Source organism: Malaya genurostris, chromosome 2 (genome assembly GCF_030247185.1).
Source record: "Malaya genurostris strain Urasoe2022 chromosome 2, Malgen_1.1, whole genome shotgun sequence".
Taxonomy (NCBI): domain Eukaryota; kingdom Metazoa; phylum Arthropoda; class Insecta; order Diptera; family Culicidae; genus Malaya; species Malaya genurostris.
The window spans coordinates 117,863,023-117,884,389 of NC_080571.1; the positions used below are offsets into that span (position 1 = coordinate 117,863,023).

The 21,367-nt window shown below is 34.6% G+C and overlaps 1 protein-coding gene across 1 annotated transcript in view; it reads left to right on the plus strand.

Annotated features, from left to right (window-relative positions):
• The window catches only part of LOC131429156 (uncharacterized), a 230,261-nt gene that overhangs the window by 85,472 nt on the left and 123,422 nt on the right, over positions 1–21,367 (plus strand). The window contains exon 7 of the mRNA XM_058593203.1: positions 3,354–3,393. Coding sequence (XP_058449186.1) covers positions 3,354–3,393 — 40 coding nt within the window. The remainder of the gene's footprint in view (positions 1–3,353; positions 3,394–21,367) is intronic.

The following is a 21,367-nucleotide window of genomic DNA, read 5'->3' on the forward strand; positions in this document are numbered from 1 at the left end:
GAGCTTGATTGTTTAGAACAAATGTTGGTTGTTTCAAGAAAATACTGTCTGATCCAAACCAGATTTTTTTTGTGTCATATCAATCAAAAATAACCTTGGAATTACTTTGAATTTATTGGTTTTTACAATATTTTTTTTTTCTGCTTGTATCTTCGAATAGTAGGATCCTAAAATTGAGTAGTTGGAAGGATTATGGATGAAACTGTGGTGCAATATATTATTGATTTGTTTTATTTCGTTTTAATTATATGTAAATATAAGTGAATAATATTTTACTATTCCTCAAGAATTTTTTAAGAAATTATAAATACTTTTTGTACACGCTTGACGAGTGTGTATCAATTATTCATAGTTGTAGAATTCTTGAAATCCAAGATGACGGCTTTCGGTTTGCGGATACTCTTTCAAATCGTTAAATAATTTGTATTTTCGAGACGGGTTTGACAAGTAAGTTATTAAAATTAATGTCATATTAATTCCTTGCTTAAATTTACAAATCCCAGATGGTCATAAACGATTTGTTAAGGATTTTTTCAATTTAAATGATATTTAAATTATTTGAAACTTTGAACATTACATTTTTAATGTCATCGTAATTGGTCTTATCTCCCACACAACTATATAATTTTTTGCTCTCGTGTGTTCCGCTTTATACTGTTAGAATACTGCAAGTGAAACATCAAAAGTTTGCAAAATTCACACAACCAATCAACTAGTACGTACGATTTTCGTTATTCGAAATTGTGGAAAAAGCATGTCTCTAACATAACTCACCAATATTTTCTTATTATTCTCAGTTCTTCATTTGAAATGACTTTCTTTTTACTGAAATACCAATGACAACGTGGGTGTGTCGCTCGTCGATCCGAGTCGTCACAATACTGATGAACATTTGTTCTTTCTCGTCACATATTGGATTAGCATGAGAATTAGCTTACTCGTTGAAAACTTCGGCGGTGCATATTTTTCATCGTATTCTGAAATCTGAATGCACTTTTGAAAAATCTTTCCGCTCGATCTTTCTCCTTTTTCTAATTACGCCATCCAAAGTAATAATGAACAAGAAAGTTAGAAAGAGTTTATCGACATGAAAACTCAGTCACTGATACTCAAACTCAGTCACTGATACTTTTAAGTAGTATGAGATAACACCAAATAACTCAAAATTGAAGTTTTCTAAAATGTTTGGTATGAACGAGCATTAAGGTGAAATTTGGAGCCAAAACAAGGCGCGTAAAATGTCAACCGCATGAATTGAATTAATCATCACACAATGCCTATTGTGCAAAATCGACACATAGAAATGCGGAATATTTTTAGTGATTGAGTGCTGTGGCCTTACTAAACGTTTTATTCGCTAGTAAAGCTGGCACTAACTGTGCATGGTTATAAATCATGAGTATATTTAATACTAACTATCATCAGAGAAACACAATATTCGAATCTTTTTTTATATGTTCAATTTTATATGAAGAACTATAGATAGAAGTTGTTTTGAATAAACCAAAAGCTTATGTGCGTACATCTACTCATATATACTGTTTCGGAACAGAGTTCTTGCTCGCGAAGCGATCAGTTGTCTACCAAACCAGAATAATAGTTGTTTAAACTGAGAAATCATAGATTCAAGTCCAAATCTGCTTACTGTAAAATTGAGCTTGATTGTTTAGAACAAATGTTGGTTGTTTCAAGAAAATACTGTCTGATCCAAACCAGATTTTTTTTGTGTCATATCAATCAAAAATAACCTTGGAATTACTTTGAATTTATTGGTTTTTACAATATTTTTTTTTCTGCTTGTATCTTCGAATAGTAGGATCCTAAAATTGAGTAGTTGGAAGGATTATGGATGAAACTGTGGTGCAATATATTATTGATTTGTTTTATTTCGTTTTAATTATATGTAAATATAAGTGAATAATATTTTACTATTCCTCAAGAATTTTTTAAGAAATTATAAATACTTTTTGTACACGCTTGACGAGTGTGTATCAATTATTCATAGTTGTAGAATTCTTGAAATCCAAGATGACGGCTTTCGGTTTGCGGATACTCTTTCAAATCGTTAAATAATTTGTATTTTCGAGACGGGTTTGACAAGTAAGTTATTAAAATTAATGTCATATTAATTCCTTGCTTAAATTTACAAATCCCAGATGGTCATAAACGATTTGTTAAGGATTTTTTCAATTTAAATGATATTTAAATTATTTGAAACTTTGAACATTACATTTTTAATGTCATCGTAATTGGTCTTATCTCCCACACAACTATATAATTTTTTGCTCTCGTGTGTTCCGCTTTATACTGTTAGAATACTGCAAGTGAAACATCAAAAGTTTGCAAAATTCACACAACCAATCAACTAGTACGTACGATTTTCGTTATTCGAAATTGTGGAAAAAGCATGTCTCTAACATAACTCACCAATATTTTCTTATTATTCTCAGTTCTTCATTTGAAATGACTTTCTTTTTACTGAAATACCAATGACAACGTGGGTGTGTCGCTCGTCGATCCGAGTCGTCACAATACTGATGAACATTTGTTCTTTCTCGTCACATATTGGATTAGCATGAGAATTAGCTTACTCGTTGAAAACTTCGGCGGTGCATATTTTTCATCGTATTCTGAAATCTGAATGCACTTTTGAAAAATCTTTCCGCTCGATCTTTCTCCTTTTTCTAATTACGCCATCCAAAGTAATAATGAACAAGAAAGTTAGAAAGAGTTTATCGACATGAAATCTCAGTCACTGATACTCAAACATATCTTATTACTCACTCTATCATCGTTTTGTCCGATCGTTTCGCTTCATCGGAGAACTCATATTCGTGTATAATCTGCCGTTCTTCAATGTTTTAAGTAACTCAATATAGTTTTATCCCATTTAATACTGTTTCATCCGAATCATATTAACTTCAATCATGTCATGTTACTGAAATTGACGTTAACGGAGGTTGTCACAAATGTGACATACTGTCTATATCTTTCAACGAAAGAACAATTTAGAAATATCAATCCATTTTTAGAAGTATTTTTAGTTACCATACTCTTCCATTCAACAAACACTCAAAGATAACGCTTATTTCTCACCTGTCACATCTACCGTCGTCGGTCTCATGTTTGTCCGTTTTTGCTTTAATCGTAGATAATTGCTCTCGATTGGTTTCTGGAATATATGACACGTAGATTCCAACAATTTTTGTTCCATTACGAGTCAGTAATTCGATGACGTTTTATTTCCACGATTTTATATTAAAACTTGAACTAGACTTACTTTGTTTGCTACCAGATATCAAAGCTTATCTTAGCCAATAAATAAACATATTTCCTCGTTGTTTTCTTTTCAGCGAGCTGCGGCACAGCACCAGCAACAGTTAGCAGCTCAAAGTAAGTACCTGTATTTTTTCTTATTTTGCTATTTACGATCAATTATCAGAATCGCATTTCTCTCTTACAATTGCCGATAAGAACGATTCAATCTAGCACGTGTTCTATCAATGATTCCTTTATATACAAGCTATTTCGTCGAACAAACATTGCCTCACGCCAACAGGTAGGCGCGGTTATATGACGTAAACATTCGTATCGTTTAGGCAGCAACTTGCATGCAATTGATCAGCTGATATTTTATTGCATCCAAATACTACTATCCGGATTGACGTATAGGTGGCAATGGTGTACACTTCGGTCTTCAGAAAAATTGCTGAGTTGGCTATCATTATAAATAAAATAGTTATTTTATTTTTTGATTTGTATTATCATAATTTGGTGTTTTCAAATTCGCCCTATTGTGCAGGTAATGGATAAGCGTAATACCAACTTCTATTGAGTGTCATTCTATTCATTATTTAAGTCAAATAATATGGTTATTAAATAAAAAAAACTTTCTTCCCATAGGAACTACAGCATTAAGACATAATATTAAGAAATTATATCTGTCAATCAAAAAAAGAAAAAATTATCATCATCTATGCTATGCACCGACATAGCCAAATGATCTATGACTAATTGAACGAACGTCCATTGCTGGAACAATCCCTTTCGCGATTCTATCCCAATAAACTTTCTCGCAACATAGATGTATGTAGGTATGTGTAGCATTGAGGGAATACAAAGCATAGCACGACTACTTCGTCCAAACTGCGGAGCCGGTGTTGCTATATGTATTATTATTTAGTACCATTGATCAAAACAAAACGTACAAAAATAAACGACCGAGAAAATGGTTGGGGTGCGACGAACGTAATACACATATTTTTTGTATTTGTTGTCGTTGCCGCCTCAGTGAAGCGGGCGGAGGGAAACATGAAAACAGCAATCCCCATGGCCTTGAAATGGTGCTCGTGGTTTCCCTTTGAGCACCTTCCTTCAGTCATTTTTGCTTTTCTTGTAGGAAGAAGTGCTAAGCAATCCTTCCGAAACGACTCCTGCCGTTGGGTTTGGTTAGATAACAGAGTCGATGGTTCTGATTATAAGGCGCTGGTTTCGTGAACTAGTTATCGTATGTTCGAACCACGACTTTAGAGGAGCCACGGCATGATTTTTCGAAGATAGTTTGACCAATTTTCACAAACCTAGATTCCAATTAATGATGATTTTAACGACACCAAGTCTAGGCAAACGAGATGGTCTAACCATCTACCTTCTACGCAGCCTACATGGATTCTAACTCGATGAAGATTTTAATCGTTTTATGAAACTTTGCCTTTAGCGATCAATAACAGTCGACACTCTCTAGGGGTCCATATTCTTAGATTACAATAATAAATCTTGTAATCCCATAAAACTAATTGTTATTCTGATCTGACATTTCATAAGAAAGGTATTATTACACCATTAGGTGGATTAAAACCTGCTATTATCTTAACAAGTATTTTTGGATATTACCAGAACAGATGTGAAGCCCTCTTTACTATTTACTAAGCTAGTCACGTATTGATATTATGATTATGATTAGAGAAACCAGTCAACTAATTAGTGACAAATCCCATAGTTTGTTAGAATATCCTTTGGAATAGAAAACTTTGACTTTGGTACAAAACATTCCTGTTGTCATCTGGCGGTAAGCAATACTATTTTTTGGGGAATAATATGTAAATTCTCTGGAAACAGGTTTGTCTATGATTGCTTCCTGGTCGAATTTTGTAATCTGTAGTTTGAATCGATAAAAGATAATATCTTGATTAAACAGGTTCATACTTGGAATTTATCAGCGATATCTTGAATCATCATAGTCTGAATTCCACAACTAAAAGCAATCTAGTGAAACAACTGATCCAATAGGAGCTGAATTTTGCCCTAACATGCACAAAAATGTTGGAATAGAGTAATTCATTAACGAACAAAGTTCTTTGAATTTCTTGTATAAATAACTGGAGAACGGCTACTTCTAAGAAAAAATCTACTACACAACAGAAAATTGTGAAATTTACAGGTGACGCAACACCAAATGTGACACAATTCATGAGAACGTAATTTGTCAAATGAGTGAATTTTACAAGAATGACCTAAATCTGAGTCAAATTTACCCCGCCTTTCAAACAGGCGTGTAAAGTTACATATTTCAGCACTTCCAACTTTGTCAGATCCATCAAGTATGTATTAAATCAATTGTAAAAATGAGTCATTTATGATGCTCAAATATGTCGATCTCAGAAGAAGTAAATTTACACGTAGAATTTTGGTGTGTATGAGTATTTTTTTATTTTGATCTATACTTTTTTGATTTATCATTTGCTAGTGTTTGATTGACTTTTTTCATCAAGAGCTTTAATTCATGGAAATAACTACAAATTGCTTCAGCTGTTCTTACACGGAACGACCGAAATTAGCTCTGCGCCTAATTCGAATTTCTGTTTTTGAATTAGTTCATTTTAACAACAAAATTTCCAAAATAACTATAAAATTAGTTAAAATTGAGAATTTACTTTGCTGAAAAAACTCTTATTTTTAGAGAATGTGTTTAGTTGGCGAATATCCCGGACACAAACCAGCAATATTGCAATCCAACACGAAATTCTCATTGACAACTAATTTTGTTATTAAAATCAGAAAATTTGTTTCTATTTATCTATCACCGTTATTACTGAAGGACAGCACAAAGAAAACAAAAATGAAATTGGTCTTATTAACAAGTTTATTTACCAAAAACTCATGAGAAGTGTCAAAGCAAAACAATCCATTAAAAAAACTAAAAGGTACAGTCTTGTTGAAACTGCTTGTAAATTGTTTAGATGTTTTTCGCATGTGTTACGATATATCCATATATAAATTTCTAATCCGAAATGTAAAAATGACGTAAACTGTCCGTGGAAAGTGTATTTATTCAGAATTTGTGCGTATTTGAAGCGATTGTGCGTAATAATGTTTTTACGCGGAATGTTTTTTGTATCTTCCAACCTTCCGAGCCACGCCGTCCGGTGTACTACTTGTATTCGGTTTTTGTTTTCTGAGTGCTCAAAATTCTCAGTCAGAGAGTCGATTTTGCGAAGTCGAATGAAGAAAACAGGGATTTAGAAGAAAAATTTTCAAAAAGAAGTTTATGTTTCGCTTATGTCTTTTTCTCCAATACAACATCGTGTTTATACCTGCCAATATAGAAATGACTACCGCGACTGAAATTTTTTTCGGTGGTTGTGTGCCATCTAGTGGCTAGTAGTCATTACGGTGTTAACGTTTTTTCGGCGACAAAGCGCCATATAGCTGCAAATTGCAGAAACCAATTCAACCATTTATGTTGGTTGAAAACAACGTTTTATTTCTCTAATTCAAATCGCCATTTCAACAAATATTTTATTATTATTAAGGGAATGAGAATTAAAAAATCTAAATTAGAAAAAGCAAGATTTTTTTAGTTGTCTCAAAAAATAACTAACTAAAATCAGAAAATCAACTAATTTTTTCGCCAAAATGCTGATTTTGGTCCTTCCGTGTACTTAAGTTTTTTACGTGTGTTGGTTTCAATAACAGGTTGAAAAAACAACAAAATACAAGTTTGAATGCGTTTTTTTTAATTATATCTTTTCCGTCAATTTTTGAATTTTTGAAAAAGCGTTTGACTTTTTTCAATGCATAGATATTTTAGAGTGCAATCAATTTCCTACTACGTATTTCTTGCATCATTTTTTCTACTTATTACAGTTTCCGATTTACAACGATTTAACGAAATTTTCTTGTAAAAATACATTAGCTTTTTTTTTAAACCTGACTTGAGACAAACTGGTCTCTCTATCCGTGCAAAACGAATGGTTTGTCTTGCTGACGATTTGTGTAAAGTTTTGTCCAAATTGGAGCAAGTCGTTGCATGATTTTGCCACTTTTTCTGCTGTCAATTTCCGGAATTATTTATAAATATTGTTCAATCTTTTCATACCAACACGTAATAAAATTTATCTAGATCCTGTTTTACTATTGCAATATTTGTGTTGAAATAGAATGCAGGATGCGTTGTTCGTGAGAAGATGATACTTTCTGCGAGAGCTAAAATTATTAAGAATGTGATGGTAATGCAGATTACATTTCATTGTGCAAAACCTAATCGTTTGCTTAGAATCATTATCAAAAATGCATTCTCACCAGTTGTGCGAGCAACACACCCGTGCCAATAAAAAATTTCAAAACCCCTGAAAGAACAAGTAAGCTATTTAAGTATGAACTCATTAGTTAAGCTTTCTGGTTACATCACATTGGCTGTTATCTAAAAATGCTTGCTGGTTAAAAACAAACGTAAACCAATTCTAAATTTTTCCGAAGATGTTTTATGTTAAGTCAGAAAAGGAAGTGTTACTAATCGCTTCAAAATTCAACTTCTTACCCTCTATTGCTATAGATACAACCTATTCGAAAAATTAACTATTCGATCAATATTTTCAACTCATCCGCTGCAATGTATAATTCAAAGTATATGATATATACTATTGCCATGTTTGACGGTTCGATTGGTACTCTTGACTTCGCTCTTTGCGCAACTCTGATTATAACAATGACCTTATTTTATTTTTATTTTTCATACTCAGGTGTCGCTGCAGTCAATTGAGTCTAGCGACAAAATGCCAATAGTTTTCTCTTTTCTTGGCACAGATTTTCCCATACAAAGTTGATTCATGAAGTCAAGTTTCCTTTGTGGTGTAATTTTACGATTGAAGTATTTCCGATTATTTTTCTATTCATGAGCGCAATATTTATTACAGTGACTACGGAGGATTGTCAGATTGATGTTGAAATGAAATGCAGAGGAACTGTTCGCTTAGAGATGATACTTTCAACAAGAGTTGTCAAATCGATGAGAAAATTTTTAATTAGTTTATGTTTTTAACCATTTCTTATAAAATTGACAAAATCATTTGAAAATCATGGCAGAAGTGTAAGAAAAAGTTTTCGTTCTGAGGTGGTAATATCAATATTCATTCATCGTGCGAAAACTAAAGTTTATTTAGAACAGAACATTATACTTGTTTCAATACAATTTTTCAAATATCCGGGAATAACAAGTAAAGTATCCAAAATAAATGATTTTCGATCGCTAAGCATTCTAGTACTTGAGATGTCAACATTACACTGGTTTCGGTTTAAAATTTTTTTCTTAGGAATAAAGCTAACCTAACAAAATTATTCGCTTTTCTGCAGATTTTTTATGTTTAATCGTAGTTCGGAAGAATCGTCTGAATTAATTGAGTTTTGTGGCAATGTACCAATTGGCATACTGCCATACAAGTCACTTATAGGTAGAGATATCTGTGTATGGAAAATTGAACAAAGAAAAAGATCCCAACTAACCAAAAACTAACGGATAAAAGGGAATGATTTGGCTTAAGCAGCTAACGAAGTTCATGAATAGCATTCTAATGCCGTTTTCGCTTGATGCCAAACCTAACCCAGTTTCCACTCTAACTGCTGTCAAACCGTTTGTTTGAAGCCAGTTTCGAACCTAGTTTTAACGTTGTTGAACTGGAAATCGAGTCAGTTTCGAACCTGGATTTTATATCAGGTTCGTTCAAACCCCCGTTGCTAAGTGCGAAAACAACACAGTTTCGTGAAAAATGTTTGTTTGATGAAACTACCCTGGGTCAGTTTCAGTTTTTTCAAGCGAAAACGACATAAGCAAACCATTTTTTAAATAATTATGCACACTTGAAAGTTCGCGCCATGCAACCGAACGAACTTCAAAGCTGCTTCTAGAATACATTGTTCAGCATCTATGCAGCGAGAAAGCTCACACGAAACTTGTTCTGTACTTCGAACTGTCAAAAATTTCCACGTGTTTGCTTAAACAGCGAGAAAGTTCATGCGGAATTTGTTCTGTACATTCAAGTTCTCAAAAGTTCCGCGTGTGCTTTTGAGCAGCAAGAAAGTAAATGTTCCAAGCAGTTGTAGATCTTCTGGTTCCTTGGGATGATTCTTCTGAATTTCTCATATTGGTATTAGTGATTTAGAACGATTTTTCCGTTTTTCCAACAATAGGTACAAATAGATATCTGCAATGATATTCACATAAAATTGTTGTAATGTTCTCGAGTACTAGAATGTTTAGCGATCGAATATCATTTATTTTGAATACTTTACTTGTTATTTCCGGGCATTTGAAAAATGATATTGAAGCAAGTATAATGAATGAAATAAACTTTAGTTTACGCACTATGACCTAAGAGCTGCATTACCACTTCAGAGCAAAAACTGTTTCTTCCATTTCTGCGATGATTGATCAAATGAAATTGTCCATTTTTATAGTTTCTGATTTCATTTGAAATCTTCCTACCGATTTGACAGCTCTTGTTGAATCTCTAAACGAGAAGCACCTCTACATTTCATTTCAAAGTCAATGTGCCAATAATCTCGAGGTGTCGCAATACTGATACATTTTCCCTAGAAATTAGTGCCGTGAAATTTCATTTAATTTCATATACTTCATACTCAATACATACGCCATTCTCTGACGCACTGAATGGACAACACTCAGTTATTCAGTTGTACCGTCAATTGAAACTCAGTTAAACCGACGTTAGTTTCTACCTTGAAATAACAAACATCTCTTTCAATTGACTGAGAGACTGCCCATGCCAAATGAACTCCTAGTGAATATTCAGTTGGTTTAAGATAACAACACGGTCAAACACAGAATGTACTTAAATTTATTGCTTTTTACTCCAATCTTCATTTCTAATACTTTAGAATACGTCTCAATGCATACCAAAAACTCGAAAATTATACATTCACACTTCCTGACGATAACTGTAAACTCAAATGGAAACCAACAACTTATGTTTATTGTAACGGTCGGAATAATTTTCTGTTTTTGAGCTGATGTTCATGCTTTACTTTCTCGCTGTTTAAGAAAACACGTGGAAATTTTTGACAGGACCGTTCTTCTTCCTAATTTACCTAAATGATTTAAATTTCTCGATAGAATGCATGAAGCTATCTTTTGTGGACTATTTGAAGCTGTTCAACATTATTGAAAATACTGAAGACTGCCAATTTTTGCAAATGCAATTGGACAATTTTTCAAACTGGTGTGAAAATGCTACTAAACCCTTCAAAGTGCTCCGTTATCTCCTTCAGTCGCAAACGCTTGATTGCGAGCTTCGATTATAATATCTAAAATACAGTTTTAGATCGAAGATCGTCAGTCATGGATCTAGGAGTTTTATTAGATTCCAAAATGACTTTCAAGGAGCACAGAGAATTCATTGTTTCTAAAGCTTCTAGGCTTCTTGGTTTCATTTTTCGTATTTCCAAGGATTTTAACGATATTTACTGTTTAAAATCACTTTACTGTAGCTTGATACGCTCGACTCTAGAGTATGCATCTGTCGTTTGGTTACCTTTATACCTTCAAGACATTCAACGCTTTGAATCAATCCAACGCAAATTCGTCCGTTTTGCACTTCGTCTTCTTCCGTGGAGAGACCAATTAAACCTTCCGAGCTACGAAGATCGTTGCAAGCTGATTGACCTAGATTTGCTCTCTGTTCGACGTGACGTTCTTAGAATATCCTCATCTAGAACTAACTACGGTTATTACGAACCATTGGCTAGTACAGGGTCCGCCATCTAACTTTTTTTAAACATGCAATAAAACACAAACGGTTCATCCGATTTCAAAATTTATTTTTTCATATTAAAGTACAATCCTTCCGGTTAATTGTGGAATATAATTTCATTTGAATGGCTGCCTCGGCTGGCCTTGCAGTACGCCATACGGTCGGTCCAGTTTTTTAGTACATTTTCGATTGTATGCAGCTTTATTTCAGCTATGGCTGCACGAATGTTGTCCACATAACACTTATCTTTGACAGCTCCCCAAAGATAATAGTCTAACGGCGTCAAATTACAGCTCCGAGACGGCCAAACGACATCCGAATTTCGACTGATAATTCGATCTTCGAAGACTGTGCGCAGAAGATCGATCGTATCGTTGGCGTCTTGTTGGAACCAAATGCTGTCCAAGTCTTCCTCTTCAAGTAACGGGAAGAACCAATCGCTAATCATGGCGCGGTAGCGCTCACCATAGACCGTGAAGGCGGCTCCTGCCTCATTTTCGAAGAAAAATGGCCCGATGATGCCGCCAGACCAAAATCCGCACCAAACCGTCACTCTCTGAGGATGCATAGGCTTCTCCATGATAACGTGCGGGTTTTCTGTCCCCCAAATGTGACAATTTTGCTTATTAACATACCTGCCGAGATGAAAATGTGCCTCATCCGAGAAGATGAATTTTTGGCACACATTCCGCAACATTACCATGATTTTCAAAGTACACTATTTTTACGCGTTCCTCAAGCGTACAAACAACCATTTTCGTTCAGCGGAAGGATAAAACTAAGTCAAATCAGAAGTGACATTGAGGAAAGAAGAAAAAGAAAGAAAGTTTTAGCTAAACTAGCTCCACTGAACTTTTCCCTGCTCCACAATAAACAATATTCATTCGAACTTGTTCACTGTCGGCGGCTGAGACAGAGAAACAGATGGATTCATTGGCGCTTGAAACGAAGCAAGCGCAACTTCAAATAACTAGGCATGGTTATTCAATTGACAATGAATCCAGTGAATCTCATTTGATTATGACCACAAAAGTCAATTGAATGAATTGGAATACAATAACAGTGAAAGGCCAGCACTGATACATGAAATATTCTCGCACTAGCTGCGAAACATACCCTCATGCCTGAATGCCAATAATTAATATCTAGTAAAGTTTCTGTACTTATTCAATCTGAATGGTGTTGTGTCACTACTACAAAAGCACTCCACTAAACTACTCAAAAAACATCAGATGAATCTGAATCTAATCGAAACTACGCAAATGTCTCATTTACATAATTTTTTTCTTTTAAATTTGAAATATGATTTCATCAACCCAATCAACAACTTCGCTGTTTCGATCATTTGAGGAAAGCGCAATTCACTACAAGGTGGATTAAGATAAACTTTTACGGATTGTATTTCATTTCAGTCATCGGATATAAAAAGGAAATGATGTTTGCAACTTCTAAACTCACACTGAATAGTTGTTCAGTATCAGTCTGGATAAAGTGATCTCAAGCATGCATTTCCCTCAAGCGAACAACAAAGAATCTTGATGTTTTATGCCACAATTGCTTTATCACTCTTAGGAATCCATATATTTTACGGTGACCAATGGATCGCTAGAGAGCAGCTCAACATAACATTTCTATTGCACAACTACCTACTTGTCGGTAAATGGTTTTAAAGGCACACTAATTAAGCATTAAGGTGCCGGGGGCATTTTCTAATTTTAAATAACTATTTACTTTAAACTAGTATAATTTCAACTATTGTGGTGATGTCACCCTGGGGTAACGGTGATCGACTCTGATTGTTTTGTAGTCTGTGAATTGATTCACAGGTCTTAGTAAACTAGTTTTTCGATCACACACGCCACAACTGTTTCAAAATTGAAATCTTCAAAAAAAAATCCTATGTGATGCATCATTCAAAAAACTATGTCACCATCAGTGCTTTCAAATTTCTGGTCGTTTCCTTCTAATACTTCGTGACTCTCGTTCACTAGAATACGCAATCTTTATTGCCTTAACTTATTATCAAATTGTTGTCAAATGCATCAAATCTGTCCAATGTAAATTCATTCGCTTCGTTCACCAAGCGGAAACTTACTTAGCTTTCCGAATAACCAGTCCCGCAGTATCGTCATGGCCCATTTGAGGCTCTGAAAACAAGTCTTTTTTTTTATCATCTCTGAATTAATTCCGAAACTTCGAAAAACTTTCGGTTTTTCACGCTGCTAACCAAACGACGAGTTTTATTTTGGTATCTGTTCAATATCAATTCTAGGATATTCGAAAATTTGCTTGCTGTTGGTATAATATAAATAAAAGTTCATGGTACTTCATTTCGAAGTAGAACTTGGCCTTCTGTTTAAACAGACTTCGAATCCGATTCATCAGGGTCCAGGACAATTGCATTGCTAGTACGAGTCTACTGTCTCTAAAAATACTGCTAGAAACTTAATCTACTGCTAGAACCTTAATCTACACTAGACCAATATCTTATACTGTAAACCACCGAGCCAAAGGCTTAATATGTTTCAGTTTATGTTTAGCTTTATTTGTGAAGGTATAACTCCTATTCTCGCTGCAACACATTCAGCGCCTCTGAATACTGTCGTTTGTGCGTCGTCTTCATCCAATAAAGTCTTCGGTGTCATCGAACAATTTACGCTTACCGAAACGTATCGTTAAGGGCGAAATCTACCTCTTTGAAGTTTTGAAACGGCCTTCAAAGTTTTGAAGGACGTTTACCCTGATCTACCACAGGCAAATGGTAGCTAGCGGACACTTTTTTCTGTATATTAAACATGAAACGCAATGTATAGCTCAAAATTTGCGGTTCAATCGCCATCTATCGGAAGAAACCGAAAATTAATTAGGAGTGAACCTGGTCTAAATAATATGACCACCTACACCTACCGCACAGGACAATGACAATGACAGTTTTGATTTAAAATATCCTCGGACCACCAACCGGCTATTCAAATCTCGTCAGCAAAAATATTGTTCTATATATGATTTATAGTAACAATCATCTATTGTGTAGAATTTAAAATCTTCAATACATCCGGACTCGATAATATCTGATTAATCTGAATTAATCTGATCAAAATACATACGACATTATGAGGTGACAACTGAGTCGAGCTCCAGATTATTCTTGCATACCCAGAATACAAATTCTAGGTTAGAGTGTTCTCCTACACTAATCTTAGTTCACGACTTTTTCGCCTGGCTTCCCAAAACGATATGATAGGCTGCCATGCAAAACAGTATGTATGTGGTAATTTTTCTCTTTTCGTAAACCATACTTAAACTGAATGTAATCTGAGCTAAAGATAAATTTCCTTTTTTGAATCAATATTGATTTGAAATTTATCATACTACATACGCAAGAACCTAGCCCTGTTTGAAACAATTTGAACCAGCTGAATTGATTTCGTTTCTGAGTTCTGCAAAGAAGTGATGTAGCTGTTTTGGCACACTTTGCCATTTAATTGTAAATTAAATAACAGCTTCTGTAGCGTATACATAACGATACAGCATGGCCACAAAGCTGTTTTTTGGTACTTTTCCATTGAACAATTGCAAGCCGATCGAAAATCTTCACATAATGTTGAAGACTTACCGACTTGCGTAGGCTTTCTTCGCTCGGAAAAGCGAAATCAAGTTTGTTTACCTGAATGACGGCATACTGCCAGCAAGATGCCAAACTGCAGAAACTTGATGATCGTGGCCAGCAAAACCTCCAGTTTTGAAAAACACATACCCCCATCGTCGGCATATTACTTATTTACTACTCGTCGACTGGAAGGCACCAATACCACGAGCATTCAACGAAGTGCGAATGAAAAAACCGGTTTGGATTTTATTAGGTAAGGTCTAATGCTCAATATTGGTCCTGTTTAGCGAATTAGTGGATAGTGTTTATTGAATTAGTGGAATAATATCGACTTGTTTTTCTTTAAAAACGGTCGATATTAAATGTCACTTTTAAGTGAAAATGTGGAAACAATGAAACTTTTTTTCTTCTATTATTACGCTTAGTATTTCACAGTTAATACTTACAAAATAGCTCAGTGCCCGATTCATATTTTCGAATTTAACAACTGAATTATCCATGCCAATGAAAAAATTGGTAAAATTGAGTATTAAATTTGTCTGAAAATGCTTCCCGTTTTTAAAGAGATATGTTCAGTTGACAAAAATCTTAGACACAATCCGGAATAATAATGTAATACTTTTTCATATCGTTTATTTAGACTTTAACACAGTGAAATGCTCTTTAACAATTTGAAAATTAATTATGTAGTAATATTAAGGAAAATTTGACATCTAAACACAGACTAACAGACAGGACACAAAATTGAATTATTTTATTATTTTAACGGTCATTTCGAATATTCCTTTATTTGCCACGTCATCCTATCAAAATCATCCAATCTGTCATTTAATTTTATTTTACATTATACCGAATAATGAACTTGAACTCCAGTGCGAATTTGTATACTTTTGAGAAACAAACTGAAAAGAATCACGTTGAACCACGTTGATAAAAATGAATTGTTGCCTTCAAACAATCGCCAACCAAAAAAAGCTCGCTGGATTTCGTATACTGTATTCTAATAGAATTAGAGTAGGATCGAAAGATAATCCAAAAGATTGATACAGAACATTGAATGGTTCGAGGATAAAAGTTGTTTGAAAAGCAATACGCCTTAATAATAATCATAATGAATAAAAAAATCCACCTAGTTGTTTAATCTAATATCTATCTCATATTACTCAATATTACTGTAGAATTCTTAACTAGTAAAATCTTCAAATCAAAACACCATTTAATTCCGGAAACGGAAGTAGCAAGTAACATTTCATTTGAATCTATGTTTGTGACAATCGGTTTAACCATCTTGTAGTAACCCGGTAATGCCGAAACCGGAAGTCTGATCCGGAAGAAAATTTAGGAATTCAGTATTGGATCATAAGATCTTTCAATTGAGCCTAATCTGTCAAACCATCCCTGAGCAAAGTGAGTAATTCGAAATTGCAATTTTTACTCTTATCACCCTGTAATTCCGGAGACCGAGGTCGTCATCAATATGAAATTCAGGTATTTCCTATGGCATCTTAAGATTTTTCATTTGAAAATTGAAATACACACACGCACACAAAGAAACATTTTGCGTACCCGACGAACTTAGTCGAATGGTATATGACAATCGGTCATCTGGGCTTCGGTTCAAAAGTCGATGTTAGCATAACTTTTATTTATGACAAAAGCAAAACATCATTTTAAAAAAAGATATATTGTTTACAGATTGTCATACACGGAAAGACCGAAATCAGCATTTTGGCGAAAAAATTAATTGATTTTCTGGTTTTAGTTAGTTATTTTTGGAGACAACTAAAACAATCTTACTCTTGCTAATATAGATTTTTTAATTCTCATTCCCTTAATAATAATCAAATATTTGTTGAAATGGCTATTTTGTAGTTGAATTCACCAATTAAACTAATTTTTTAGTTGAATTAGAGAAAGAAAATGTTGTTTTCAACCAACATAAATTGTTGAATTGGCTTCTGCAATTTGCAGCTATATGGCGCACTGTAACTGAAAAAACGTTAACACCGTAATGACTACTAACCACTAGATGGCACACTACTACCGAAAAAAAATCAGTCGCGGTTGTCTTTTCTATATTGGCAGGTATAACTACGATGTTGGATTGGAGAAAAAAACATAAACGAAACATAAACTTCTTTTTGAAAATTTTTCTTCTAAATCGTTGTTTTCTTCATTCGATTTCGCGAAATCGACTCAGAAGCAGTACACCGGACGGCGCAGCCCGGAAGGTTGGAAGATACAAAAAGTACGGGTGTGTAATGTCAGAGACATAACTGGATATCGTGAATACGAATAAAATTGACACGATTTCTTTATACTTTAGAATTCGAATTGATAGATGATCGATTGTGTGAATTGTGAAACTTTCCTCCTTTTTACTACTAGAATTTTAAACGATTTTTGATGTCGATTATCTCATTTCGGATTTGCATATTTCATTGAAAGAAACTATCAAGATGCTGTACAGGATTCATTACTGCCTTTTAGAACGACCAAATTGTGGAATTCTCTACGATATTTAGCACAGTTCGGAACATTTTTCGCACAGCGCTCTCCGATGCCGCTGTTTGAATGTGTCTTCTCGCCCCGACGTCTGCTTCCATCCAACTCACAAGAAGAAATGATCGATTTTCGACCACGGTTCCCCTTTTATAACGTTCAGTTGAGGATATGTGCCTGACTAAAAAAAGGCGCCCCATAGTAAAGTAAGTCGTATTCACGACAAACACATCATTTGACATATACAATTAGAGTGCATCATTCGAAACTCACTTCACTGTTCCGCGTAAAAGCATTATTACGCACAATCGTTTCAAATGCGCACAAATTCTGAATAAATACATAAATAAATAAATAAATAAATAAATACACTAAAAGTTTACGTCATTTTTACATATCGGTTTAGAAATGTATATATGGATATATCGTAACACATGCGAAAAACATCAAAACAATTTGCAAGCAGTTTCAACAAGACTGCCATTTTTAGCTTTTTAATGGATTTTTTTATTTCGAGTTTATTCGTTCTACGGTATATTTTACAAACTGTTCTTCTGAAATAACACCTTGTTTCAAATTGTTCAAACAGCATTTTTTTGCTGTTCAAAACCGACGCCAACCCAGTTCGAATGCAGGAAAAGGGGAGAAGGAGGTTCATCCGTAGTTTCGTAGAAAAGACAGATCTATTGATAAATCCGTAGATAATTGACTGATAACATAACTGAGAAAAATTTGTAACAATAAACGGAAACGAAAAGTTTGTTTAAATTAATACTCAATTTGTCATTGTTCAACAAAAATTTATTTTCAAAGTAAATATTGACAGATTTTTCAAAGGTGATTATCACCAAAATGTGAATGTGTGATTTGAAAATTACATGGCTAGCACATCAACAAGAATTTAATGAAACTCGTTTGGAATTTGATTCGGACTGCAGTATGATTTCCAAATGGATTCCGAAATAGATACAACAACCGATTCAACTCGAATCGGATCGGGAGCGGTTGTTATATGTGATTCGGAATCCTTGGTGAATTTCGAATCAAATTCCGAACGATTTAGGATTAATGCTAATAATTTACCAACACGAAGCATAACATCCTTCCGCGTCGGGGCTCGAACTTACAATAACTGGCTTCAAAATAAGATGAGTAGACAATAAAATGTTATTTTTATATTTAATAAAGATAGCTTACTCCTTAAAAACTATAACGGATGGTTTATTGACCACGATAAGAATATGAGTAAGTTTAACCAAAATATATGGATACTGGTCATAACTGTTCGTGGTCCAACCATTGTATTTTTACCCTTCATACAAATCAGCCCTAAAGGCGAGATGCTTGGGGTTGCATGAAACTCAATCGTTCACTCCTGTCGCGTAGCTCGTGGTGGAACGGACGTATTCCGGTTGTCTCTTCTGTAATATACACATGTGCTTCGCGGTTGTGTTTGAGTTGAGTTGAGTTGAGTTGAGTTAATATTCAAATCTCGTAGCACTTATTCGTCTACTGAGGAACGTCAATTAAGTAAGCATTTGAACAGTTTGTCAGCACAAGTGCCGGTGATTCCGAAAACTCCAGTGCAGTGCCTCCAAGATTCTTCGAGAACTCCGATTTGTATTCTAGCGAAATGTGAAATGCGCAATTTATGGTGACTGTAAACGAAAACAGCCGGTTACTGTTTTTGTTTTTCTATACCTGTAAAATATGCGAACGTGAATTGTGAATCTGTCAGCCTATTTTGCTACCGATCAGTAAGAAAGCAAAAAAAATTGAGTCTACGTGACTTATGCAGTGGCGAACAGTGCGAGTAACCTTCGAATCTAAGCTTGTTTGTTACGTTTTACATTGCCGTACATCGTCGTTCGATGTACAACAGCACAGCGTGCATCGGCAGATCGAATCGGCGACCGCAATGATTGTAAACAAAAACAGGTTGACCACATGGTCGAGTCGAGGCGGAGAAGCCGCAAATGCAATGTAATCGCTGTGACTCAGACGTCGAGACCATCTCCGATTTTTCTTCTTCTAATTTATTCGTTTGCGCAGTAACATCATTAGTTAATTGATTTGATCATTTGGACTGCTCAGTAAGACTCCGGGCAATTTTGTTTGTCAAACGGTTGAATTTAGCCGGAATGGTCACTGAATGCTCAGTAAAAGCTACTTGTAAAATTTGACGTCCTTGATAATTCGTATCAGCTGTTGTGAAAGTTATTAAGTACATTTTTTGTCCAATCAGCAGATAAGCTAACTGTCAAAACTCATCTGGAAAAGGTGAGTTTCCGAACAAATGAATCATCGTTTTGTTCAGTTCTCTACAAGCGCTGAATTGTCCGGATATCCTCTTCAAAATAAGTTTGATAGGTGGGTTGTCGATTTAAAAAAAATGCATCATTTGTCCGTGCTATTGTAAACAACGTTTTATTGAGCTTCGGAAAATCATGACCTGTTGGGAATATATTGTTGGTGTAGATTTCTTATATTAATATTTATCTGATCTAATTACGTTCCATATTTTAAAGCATTTGCATTAGAGTCTTATATAAAAATATTTAGGTTATGAGTTCCATTCCTTTTTTAGTTTTCGAGATGATTTTTTTCTTATTTGAGATTTTCAAATCGAATTTTTGAATTTGTATCCCTGGAACTTCATGTTCGATACTAATTGTAATGTCAATGTGAATAATTATTTGCGGTCAAAACCATTACCAAAGTGCCAAATTAATACAATGATCATGACTTTATTGATACGAAATTTATTTTGGAAAACAAAATAGCTATTTTGATCTATCCTAACTGGCGGCGTTTCGAACTTGAGCTTGAGCGACCACCCCTGGTTGCTACTCCATTACTGATCGGGATTCGCTGAAATTGTATTTCTAGATGATCAGACCAGATACTGGTAAATCATCATTTAATGTAAATATTCTGGTAACTCCAAAATTCATTGCTCAGTACTGGCGCCGGCCAGGCCCGAACGTAGATCTACTATGGACTGGAAAGAGATGTTAGTCCAGTTTGTTAGTATAAATTTCAGTAATGGTAGCATTCGCGTGCGATCTAGTATGTTCCGGTTTCAAGATGCTCGGATGCACCACTAAACTCACTGACCTCCCGAGTAAACGTTTCAACAATATCCGATATTGAAATCCCGGTAAGTCTTGATTCACAATCATCACAATATGGAATCACTGTGAAATGAATTTTTTTTATTTAAAAGATATTTTTATTCAGGCCTATTTGCGTACAAGCTTTACGTGGCCGAATTAGCCGATTTTTTAAATAAAGAATTTTTTGAAGTAGATCTCGTCGTCACTCTTTTTCTAGGAGGAGAAGAGCTTCCATTTCCCTCCTGCGAGGGTTGAGGGGCACTTTGTTTGTGGCTCGTCTCGTCCTCCATTGCCGCATCGGTGGTTTTGTTTTTGATTTCCGTCTTCTTTTCGTTTTCCTTGTTCGCAGTCTTGAGCTCGTTGCTAGTTGCTGTAGAAGCGCCTTGTTGTACATTGCACAGTGGTTTGAAACGGGAAATTAGCGTGACAAAAATATTTTCACTATTAAATATTAGTTTTTTGTAGTTGGTGTCTTCACAAAAGTTGTTTGTTATCAAATGGCGCTCCTTTTGATATAAAATATTACTAGGGTGGTTCTTATTTAGATTGAAATATGAAACCTGACTTTCTTAATTGAGTTCAAAAATGATTTTATTGTACAATAAAGTTGCAGGAAATTTTATTTTGAGCAACTTTGCTGAAAAAAAACACCTCTCTAGCTTTTTATTTGATCGAGTTACATCAATTGTCCCGGGTAAGAGTAGGGTGGCTCCCGAAAAATCGATTTTTTTGTTCTAACTTTTTTGTGAAACGTTCTATGGAAAAGTTGTCTTCAGAAGAGTCGTTGAAATAAATATTGCGCATAATTTTGCTGAGTAAAGCTTTTTCATATGAGCTACCAGTAAAAAGTTATGATCGTTTTTCATCAAAAACTAGTCAACCTTCAAATATCAAAATTCATTAGATGCCAGATCGATAAAAATGTATCCTATGCGGCTACTGAAAGTTCATAATATAAGTAAACATTTAAGAGAAAATTGGGAGGGTGTTTTTCTTTTAACTCATTTAAATTAGTCTTAAAAATACTTTGAAAAAACTCAAAAACATTGCATAACTCTTAAACGCCTTAACGTATCAACATACTTCCTTCAGCA